Source organism: Rhyacophila brunnea, unplaced genomic scaffold, assembly GCF_057557595.1.
Source record: "Rhyacophila brunnea isolate RB1 unplaced genomic scaffold, BYU_Rbru_1.0 scaffold_11, whole genome shotgun sequence".
Taxonomy (NCBI): domain Eukaryota; kingdom Metazoa; phylum Arthropoda; class Insecta; order Trichoptera; family Rhyacophilidae; genus Rhyacophila; species Rhyacophila brunnea.
The window spans coordinates 8,028,778-8,040,554 of NW_028232763.1; the positions used below are offsets into that span (position 1 = coordinate 8,028,778).

General features: G+C 28.8%; 1 protein-coding gene across 1 annotated transcript in view; it reads left to right on the forward strand.

Annotated features, from left to right (window-relative positions):
• The window catches only part of LOC147078328 (protein O-mannosyl-transferase Tmtc2-like), a 556,500-nt gene extending 554,433 nt beyond the window's left edge, over nucleotides 1–2,067 (forward strand). Inside the window, exon 11 of the mRNA XM_085958718.1 lies at nucleotides 866–2,067. Within this exon, the coding sequence (XP_085814844.1) occupies nucleotides 866–899 (34 nt within the window). The 3' untranslated portion in view covers nucleotides 900–2,067. The remainder of the gene's footprint in view (nucleotides 1–865) is intronic.
• Nucleotides 2,068–11,777: the final 9,710 nt, after the last annotated feature.

Below are 11,777 nucleotides of genomic sequence, written 5' to 3' on the forward strand. Positions count from 1 at the left end.
ATTTTATTACTATTTTGTAGCATTTTTTCATAGAAACAATATATTTGCTTATTTAACTCAATAAACAGCAGCCGTACTCGCTGGGTCGTGAAATTAAATGAAAAAATATAATCTAATAAACATATTATTATCTGTTTTGGAAATATAAAAGACTTTATTTTCGATAAGTAATTTACCATGATTCCGAGGGATGGCATTATGTGTATAATATAATTAATTATTTAAAATAATTGACCGGGTCTTGTTTAATGAGTGTAAAGTACAGCATGTATTCATGCTCATGTTTTATGGTCGGCCTTGTATGCACGGTATTGTAAAGCGTATAAACTCGCTTGTCACATACATTTAATCTCGGTGGAAAACACAACCAATGTTACAATGACGGCGGAGAAATTATTTTTATTTTCTAAAACTCTTTCTAAGGTGCATGGTTGCTACATCAGTCCCGTGCAGCATCCCTTCAGGACAAGGAAGTGTAGCACTAAATTATTTTCATTCTGACACGTTTAAAGCGTTATGGAAGGCGGCCGTGCACAAACTGTGGCTGCATATACATAGCAGGTGGAGACGGGGTAACTGAAATCATGATCACACATGAGACAATGTATACTTTGCGTGACAACCACACAGTATTTATTACCTAGTGTAGTTTGGTTTGTCATTCTTCCGTCAGCGAGAATGAAGCCTCTTGAGTTATCACTCGACTGACTTATCCTACGATCGGAGAAACGTTTGTGAAGATAGGCTAATTAGCCACCGCGTTTTATCTGCTCGTGTAGAAATCCCCTTACAATACCAAATCTACGCTGAAATCATATTATTATATAATATACATATTCAATTAAACAAAATATTTATTTTTCAGAACAACCGAGACTCCCAAATCTTGCTGTACGTAATGAGAACGATTGGGCGTCGAGATATTATAGCACACCTGAAGGAAAAGGCGCCCTAGCAGAGGAAATGTTTGTTCAATAGTATTAACACAGAAGGTCTAAGCAAGCAAAATTATTTCCCAGCTATATTTTTAGGTATACAATGTGAATAATTTAAATGTTAATGGCTTCCAAATATTATTTTGAATAATAAATGTAATATTTGTACATGCGTTATAAATGTAAATTATATAACATTATTGTAATATTTAATAAAATTGAGACATTATAACGTAAGTGCCTCAGTAAATATATAATGGTAGATTGGAATTCACTCTAAGGCAAGAGCCTACTACTTTAAAACCCGTATAATTAATACTGATAGCATTTTGTTTGACTGATTCAACAGAACAATGTTTTTTTCTTATAAAGTATCATAAAATTATAATTAAATTCATATTTTGAAAAATATTTATATTTTTATATTAAGCCTCATGGTAGATTAATTAGCAGAGCATCTCTCTTTGAATACTTAGGATATCCCTAATGTTGTTTTTTAATATGTGTTTGATTCAGATCACGTTAAACGAATATCTAATCATTTCTCGTACAAAAATACGCAGACCTCCAGAACGACCATAATTTTTTTTTTTTCAAAACTGTTCGTTAGCAGCAGGGAACTCAGAAATAATGGGAACTGAAATACCTAACGGGTAATGAGAAGCAGGCAACCAATCTTGAGAAAGGAAGAATACGGTATAAACTTAAACATGTGTCAAGAATACGTCATACATCTAATATTGACAACTGCTCTCAGTTTATGCATTGTCGCTCATTTAATATTAGTGTATTACGCACACTATTGCTCGTCCACAATGCGTGGTTTATTTTTGTAGGACACTCACACATTCAAAACCCTGCTTCAAAATTTACTGTATTGGTATTATAGCCTCTCGGAATTCTATTTAGCATCTGTTCTGTGATTAGCAACCAACTTTTAACTCAAGATAAAGAGAGAGTGTATTGTATTATTATGTATCCTTTCTTTCACACAGCAATGGCGTAGATTTTTTTTTAAATTATTATTTATTCAGTAAGTATATATTTACTTCTACAAACTTGAAAATAAATATCTGTAAAACAGTTTTGCTACTCAATTTGATAACGAATATTTTCGCAGTTATAAATTCTACCTAAGGCGGATTCTATATATCTATTTATAACATAAGAAGAATGGATGTTTGTAAATATCGATTATATAATTATATTTTAAGGTTATACTATTATACTTACCTGGTCACAATTATAGGTAAACATTTTCTGTTCAAAATAATATACAGCGTAACTTTACAACTAATTTATTTACCTTTTAACCAAAACTTATTATAATTTGCTATCTTCAAGTGCCTAATATAAAATTATTTATATCTTAATAACTCCTCTTTTGAGTAAAAAATACCCCTTTTATCGATAGTAAATACTGTAGCTTCGTTTCTTTTGATTTTTACAAATTCTAATTATTCATGAAATCGTGAATGAAAACATTCATAATCACATAGTAACCTACTATTATAATATTTAAAAAAAATTATTTAACAAGAATTATTAATTGGTATTAAATAGGTACTTATAATATTATTTATGTTTACGATTAAAGATTGGTTCGTAATCTAATTGAAAATTTAAATATATCAAAAATGTAAAGGTTTCCCCAACGAAATTTTATGAATTTATTCATTCATTTTAATTAATATAAACTAAATTAATGACTGCATATCGCTTGTAAATAAGATCTATTATATTATTTGTAAGAAATGATTTACCAATGTTATTTTAGGATTATTTTTATTAGAATATATTTTTTTCAAGTTATATTAAATTCATATTAAACATTTTTTATTATCTACGGCCTAATGCTATTTCAATAAAACGCTTTATTTTTGGACAACTATCTAGTTTTATAAAATAATTTTTAACTTTTATTTTGAATACGTTACAAGAACTTTAATATTTTTTTTATTAAATTTTCGTAATCAAGACTCGTTTGAAAATTCCAATCAAATTCGTTGTGATGATATTATTTTTTTATTTTCTATTGCTAAATGTTTATAAACACACATTAAATTTGATGTTATTAATCACATGGTATGATATAAAATTATTACGAATGCAGTATTGTCTAAATGTATATAATGAAAAATATATAATTATTACTATTTTTAATAATGTAACCAACACAATAGTTTAAAAAATCACTGTAAAATAAAATTATAAGAATTAATTTATTGTAATATATTATTATTATTAATATAATCATTATGTCTAAAATAATATTTTTATTTTATCTTGTATAGGTAATATATTATTTTTATGAAAATTAATTTATAAACACAAAAAATTTTCAACTCAGTATTATAAAATGAAAGTTTTTAATCGAGCAAAAGTAATTAAAAATTGCTTTTCACATTTTAGTAAAAAAAAAAATATCCCAGTTTATACATTTTTAGAATTAAATAATATACATCATTATGTTAATGTTTTATTATAATGAAAGACAAATATTATTTAATGATGCATTTTTAACAAATAATAAGTAAAAAGAAAATATATAAAAACTTTCACTTATTTAATGAGTTATAATTTAAAAAAAAATCATTTAATATTAAATATAAATTACTGAGATCTTTCATGAAACAGATATATTGTATTTTGAAAAGATGTGGCATTTATTTCAAAAATATAGACACTACTAATATAAAAATTTTCTTATGACTTTAAAAAGATTTATGGAAAAAAATAGTAACACAAAAAAATTGTTATGAATATTATGAAAACAACAAACATTCCACATATTAAAACGTTTGGTAAATCAAATATTCATTTATTCCAATTATCATATTTTTGTAAATATTTGTATATCATACATTTAATAAAAATGCTAATCATATAAATCGTGACAGATAATAACATATTTGTAAGCTAAAGTTCCATTGAATACATGTAGATAGCGCAATTATTTAATATGAAAATGAATTGGATGGTGTATTTCAAATAAAGTATCTTATTTTAAGTATTTTTAATTTATGGGAGATTAAATAACAGCTATTAAAATAAGGTCAAGAGAAAATATTATAAATGTATTCTAAATTACAACATTTTTTTCTTTGTATTTTAAATTAGGACTGTACATTAATATTTTTCAATATTATCATAAAAATATTTTATTATATTATTTTGAAATACTGCTTCTAGTAAAGTAAAATTATTTTTTCAATTTAAATATCATTAATATTAAATTGAAATATTTTATTTAATTAAATTAAAAATCACTTAAAATAGACATTAGAAAATTGTGTACAATATTACTAATTGAAATTTAACGCACATCAAATTTTATTATTACAATCAAATCAACTTTCAGTTATGTATATTGAAAAGTTGAAATAATCTCCCAATGCTGTATGCTTATATTATGTTATAATATTACGCTTTTATTTAAAAGGAAAATCAATATTTTAGTTTTAGCTAAATAATACTAATTAATTATGAAGCTTTGGATCATCTCCCAAAATCATGTAACATATTTGTCAAATTTATTGTAAGTATGTGAAATAAAGCTTGATTTATTTTATGTAATCATGTGTTTTATTTTGTAACATTTTATATATTTAAAAATGATTTTTATTAGATATCTGGGTGCATATTTAATTAACACCCCTAAGTTATATTATGAGGCAAGCGCGCCATCTTATATGAGAAAAACGCCATTTTATATGACAAACACACCATCTCCAATGATTCGATGTAGCTTATTTCATGCATATTCAGAAATTTAGTTTTAATATAACCTCTCCAGGCAAAGTAAGTAAAATCAAATCATGTAATAATTGTTTATAGATATTTAAAAAAAAGTATCACTAAGAGTCAGTAATTACTACTGTAATTTATAATTATTGTATATTATAATATCACTTTTATTAATTTGTATTATTTTAATCGTTTTTTTTTTAATTTCATGTGAAAAATACGTGTGCAGTATGTTGTCAATTAGGCCCCTTACGCACTTTCGATGAGTCTTCAGCAACCATGATTGCCAGCATCCATAAAGTAGGCTACGAAAGACGAGAGACCAATTAATAGGGCAACGACACACGAAAAATCTTGTCAGTATCATGCCGGCATAGTCTCGAGGTAGACGTAGAAGATATTGTTGCAGTAGATGTGTTCCTGAAGAAGCAGAGGAAGAAAAAAAGAACTAAGGTTGTTCAATGTGCTTTTTAGTGATTTGAGAAAGTATCAAAATATTTTTTTCAATTATGTTGAAATGTAAGATTTTTTGACGAGATTTTGAATGTATTGAGGTCGTCAATCACAGGCCAGCATATGAATAACCGTGCATCATGTCAGATGAAAAAATATCGGTTACTTTGAGGTAAGTTCAATTATGGTTTTTCGTGTAGTGCGGAGCGCGTAATAAGAAACAAGCTATCCCATTGGTTGCTTACCACTCCAGTCACCGAGTGAGTTGCTCTTGTTTTCACCAGTCTCCGATAACCGTCTCTTTGACGCAACCACATTGCGTAAATGCTACTTTCTTTTCTTCTATTTCGTGGTTTCTATCCACCTGGTTGCCGGAAACCAGTAGACAGTGCGAACAGGGTGTTAAGGTTAAATTATAAAAATGACTTAATTACAAAATAACAATCAGTATAACAAGAAAGTAGAAAAGATAGTATTTGCTTATGTAGATATTAGAGTGAAGTGATAAATACAATTATAAATTTAACCCATTTAACACGTCCACACACATGATATAATTAATAAAAAACAAATCAAGCTTAATGGTTCCATCAAATAAGTTAATCGAACGATACACAGCATCATGAAACATCACATCTGTTCTGTGACGAGGTATCATGAAGACCGTAGAGTGATATTGGTGGGAACATGAAAATTAATATTTGTTAGTATATACAGATTGTAAATGAACCCACGAAGAAGTAAAAAGAAATGTTTTAAAAGAGCAATCACTCTTTGGGTGGACGGGGATTGCATTTATAGCATACTCAGAAGAAAACGAGTCGGAAAATTTATTTTATTATCTTCATCATAAAGAAAGAATCCGTATGTCTTTAAGTAGAGAAATCTAAGAAATCTATTGTGGACTCGATCCAACTTAATTTTGTGGACGGACCTATAAGGACTCCAAATAATGCTGGCATATTCAATAATATTCAACACAAATGATACGTATAATATTCGTAGCACTCGGACGTTTTCAAATGATCTAGAAACCCTCATAACACAACCAATTATTTTGCTAGATCTAGTACTGATGTTAACCTATAGCTTACGGGCCGCACAAAATTGTGTTTTTGCTAATTACTTTTCAAATGCAAATTAACACGTTAATTACAAAATTAATTAAAAGCATTGTGTTAAGAATATGTTGATTGAAAGTGAACTTTGCATCATACAATACACCTAAATCTTTTATCTCCGTTACCCTACTCAATATTATACCAGACAATGTGGATGGCAACAATAAGGTATGCCTTGAACGACTGAATGAAATAATATTATATTTTGAGGTAGCAAATTTAAGTTTATTCAAAATAGACTATTGCGCGATAGCATCTAGATCAGACTGCATCATGGCACAGCATAATGGAAGTTTCAATAGTTCAAAAAAGTTTAAGATCATCTGCGAATAGCAAACAAGAAGAATTGGTTGTAATTTTGACAATATCATCGAAAAATATTGGAAACAAAATTGGGCCAAGATGTGAACTTTGAAGAACACCTGAGTTTGCTCTAAAACTCCGCGAATTATTCCCTTGGTAATCAACAAATTGTCGGCAATTTTTAAAATAAGAACCAAAAAAACATAATATTATACTATATGACGCGCCAAATGTACATAGCTTATGTAATAAAATATCGTAATCAACGCGATCAAATGCCTTGGAAATATCTGTGTACACAGAATTAATTTGAATTGACTTATCCATAGAATTTTAAATAAAACTTTTATACACTATAAGATTTGTTAGTGTGGACCGACCAAGTCGAAAACCATGCTGTGAATCGGAGAGCCGAGAGTCTATTTAGCGGTTGATGTTAATATTATGTAGGTAATATTGATTCAAAAATTTACATGGAGTTGAAAGATCTGCTATTGGCTGGCCTATAATTAGAGATCTCTGATCTAGATGTCTTTTTATGAAGCAGCCTCAAGCGGGTTATTTTCCATGCATCAGGAAAAGTGCTGGATGCTATGCTTACATTAAATATATGTTTAATCAGAAGGGATATATGTTTGTGACAGCCCTTAACAAGATAAGATGGTAAGCCATATGGTCCAAATGAACTTCTAGGAGATAAATTTGAAAACCCATCTTTTTCGTCGAATGCTGAAATTTGAAGATTTTGCGTTGCAGACGAACCAGTAGAATTGGGGTCAAGTAGCGGTTCTGTTGGGCTGTACAGTGATTCAAAGTGCTTGGCAAATGCATCAGATATACCATGGTTCTCTATAGGAAATATCTCTATAGGAAAATATGATGTTAATGAGTAGGCGGATATAATAAAAATAAAAAAATATTTAATTATCAACTGGCAATAGGTACTGTTAAAAATTGATTTAAAATAAAATTAACCATTATAATTATGTATACTATTCTATAGCCCAAAATGAATACTTTATTAGTGATTTGTTTTATTTAATAACGAAGAATTTAGAAGAATTTTACATTCTTAAATATTGAATAAAAAAATATAATAATTATTCACAAATATAAAAACGTCACAAATAATTAAGCCTAACCGTCTAGCATCGCCTGTGAATCGTTTTACTAATATACTAATTAGTTACCGCGATTATAACTTAAAATATTATGGGTTTTTTATCCTTATAAATCATGATCAGTTTAATAGCTCAATGGATAGAGCATTCGGACAGTAGAAAAATGTGAGGTTTGTCTCCTTGACTCCCACTTGGCTTAACATTTTTCTATATTTCTTTCTAATACGTAGGTAGATAGCAACTAATATTAGGTATAGGCAACTAATATAGGTAATAGCAACATAATATTATTATTAAATATTATAATTTTATATTTTATTCAATAACTAATAATATGCCAGTATTAATTTGTAGCATTATATTTGAACATTTTACAGAATGCAATATTGTACTAAAAAATACATTTACGTATAATTATTTTTGTATACTATCTGAAGTGTTCCAAAGTCTATAATTATATTGTATTATATTTTTTTATTACACATGGTTTAGAATACCTTATAATAAATAAGCGATATGTAGGTAGCATTATAATGAAATGTTATGTAAGATTAACAAGATATCGGTAATATCAATATGTTACAGAAAAAGAACAAAAAGTTTCTTTTTATATATATATTTATATAATATATTTAAAGGTAGCTACATTAATACGAGGTCTCTGAGCTTTACGTATGCTACTGTTTATTGTTAGGAAAGTTTCTCGACATGGGATTAGGAAAATTTTACTTTCGCGGAGCGATTCGCATAAGTTTATGGAAAAACTTTTAATTCGACGTAAGTCAAAGAACTCCCTCCGAACAATGTGGAGTATTAGGTGGAAAACCAATTTCCTCAGTGTAATTGTACGAAGAATAACATATCGTGGACTTTGGCGGAGCTGGGATTATTTCGTGGAAAACATTTGAAACTTTTTAATGGCATATGTGAACTGGATTGGTTCATCTAGAAAGAAACTTTTTTTGGGAATTCATGTCGAATGAAATTTATCAACATAAATATGGTTTCTATAACCTTTATCCAGTTAAAGTTGTTTTGCATGTTTTTCTTTCAATATAAGTAAATTACATAATACTATATTTGTATAATGAAGTTGAAAAGTAATATTAAACTAAATAAGATTTATATAAACAGCAATTAATGTCTATAATTAATGAATGTATATTATTTGATGAAATTGTAACAAAGTAATGCTAGGCTGGAGTGATTTTCACCAACTGAAAACTGACCTCACACTGTAGGTATCTAAATCCATAAGTATTCAACTAGTGTCTACTTTTGGTAATCGCATAATATGAAGTTTCAAGGAAAGAAATAGGAATATCAATTTTGTTAAAATGTTCGAGAGACAACATTTATTAATGCTCAAACAATTTTATTGACCGCTATTGTGTCAGTTTTATATTTATATAGGCCAATTTTAAGTTAATATAAGTTATTACCTTGTAAATCTTTTTCTTTTAAAATATAAAAAATCAGATAATCTTTCAAATTTACAATGCAAAAATAGATAAATTTGAATGAATTTTCTAACTTTAATGTCTCATTATTCAAAATATTTTTGCCCCACAGTGTTCTGGGGTTTAAAATTACGCAAAACTTACCCCTGTACACTTTATATGCATACCCAACATAGACTCGATAAATAAGGGATCCAGAAACTTATCACAACGGATTAACATCCTAGGCCAAGCACGAAAGAACAAAAAATTGAATGGGGACAAACAAGGGTAATACAATACGATGTACTCCATAGAGATTTCAAATTAACCTGAGATGGAAATTAGCTGCACACGTAGATCAAACACACTGAACAAATTGTGTCAATTAGTGAGAGGTAAAAAGTAGAAAATGTCCAAAAACTATTCTTAGAAATCGCTGATTTGGCAAAATATTCAAGTTATGCGGATGTAAGTGGCAAAGTAACTTATAAATCCAAGAAGAGTGGAATTAGTTTTAAAAGGTTCATCGAACAATGAAAAGATTCTAAGATTCAGGCTGATGACGATGATTATAAACTAAAAATAACTAATGAAAAATAAATAAACTCATCATCAGGGGCGCGACAACCCGGTGTGGGTCCTGGCCTCCTCCAACAGCTCCCTCCACCTGTCCCTATCCAGTGTGGCCGCTTTCGAATTTGGTACCCCCAGAATACGGCAGTCACTGGCAGCTCCATCCAATCAGCGAATCTTTGGCCTCCCTCTTCTTCTACGTCCTATTGGATTGCTGGATATTACTCTCTTTGCCAGTTCATTGTCATTCATACGGTACACATGACCTAGCCATCGCAGTCTCCCAATCTTAATTGATTGAACTGCGCTGCAATCTTCGTACAGCCCGTAGAGCTCAGCATTATATCTTCTCCTCCAATTGGTGCCATCCCTGATCGGTCCATATATACGGCGGAGAATTTTTCTTTCAAAGGAAAATAAATAAACTAATAGATCTAAACTAATATTAAATTGATTTAATTAAAAAAAATATTTTTTTATCATTTTTGATCCTATTAAGATCTTATTAATATGTGTATTATATCAGCCCAGAATGTGACAGTTTGTTGGACAAACTGGCTTTACAACAAGTTAGCCACTGGCTCAAACTAATATGTCAATAATTTGAATTTAAATACAAATATTGAAAAAAAAACATTTTTTTTTTTTTTTTTGCTAGACCCGGGATTCAAATCCGCGACCCATAACGTTATCGAATACACTATAGAAATCACATTATGCAATACATACTATTATGTTATAATTAACAATATTGAATAATATTTTTTTAGCCGCAACTGAATATACATAATGTTTTTGAATGTTGAATCTTTTCTTCTTCTAAATTATGTTTTGTCTAAAGTCTATATTAAAGAATCCAATAACCATGTATGTATTTGGATAGCACTGGATGCATGTTAATATAAATTAATAACGTCATTTACACATATTATGTAATCCATTAATCAAAACTTAAATTACCTCTATGAATTTGAAGCAAGCACTTATCTTAGTTAAAGCATAGTAAATAATTGTCATGAATCATAGGATCGAAAAAAAGGTTAAGGCGATACTTCAGTGAAACGGCAAATAATTTTCAACGATAGGCGCGACGAAATTTTTGACTCGCTGGCAGTCTGAGAGCGAATGTCGAGGTGTCAATACATCAATTTGTTTCGTGATGGCGACGGGGGTATTAATGCTTAAATCGTGTAAAGAAGACTAAAAACGTTACCCATTTACTTTAAAAAGAAAACATGTCAATGCACATATTATTATTGTTACTAATAGAATAACAAACAGAACATTAAATGGACGCATGTTGAATTTATATGACAAATTATATTTCGGTCGGCATGCGTCATTTGCACCCGCAACGCGCAAACCGCACATCGCCTAGCCACGATCTTTTTAGACCATGCCTCAACTGAGGTATAGCCTTAAAGGATGAAAGAAAAAGCCCGGAAAGAGAATGATGTGAGTTTGAGTCTCACTTGGTTTTAATTTTTTTTCTAATATTATATATGTTTTTGAAGTATTTCAAAATCATGTTTTTTAAAATTGATTAGCTTTGAAAATAAAACTGTTTAGTTATTTAAAGCCACCTTATTCAACTCGGCCGAACAAGCTCAATATTTATTGTTATTATACAGTTTGAATTGACCTCTGACATTATTATCTACTCTTAACCTTTCTATTGTCAAATTTCAATTAACATTGACCTTTTGCGAGTCAACATTTTGGAACATTTTACGATAAAAATAAAACATAAACATTTTTGTGATCGCTTCATTGCATTACTTTCCACGAATTCATTTTTTCTTTAAGAAATTAGCCCTAAGCGATAATATTTTTCATTGTATAGTAATACAATAGAAAAAATGTAATTTAATTTGTTTTGATTAAAAAATCTAAGTCAAGATTTTAATTTGTTTTATTAATTAGGTATTAGGTTCAAGGCAATAATATTTTTTTACAAGCTATTGTTATATTTAAGGCAATTTAATTATCAACCTTATAATAGAAGTGTTTACGTACATATATATAATAAAACATAATATTATTATTACAAGTATTGGAATAAAACTGATAACACAAAAAGTG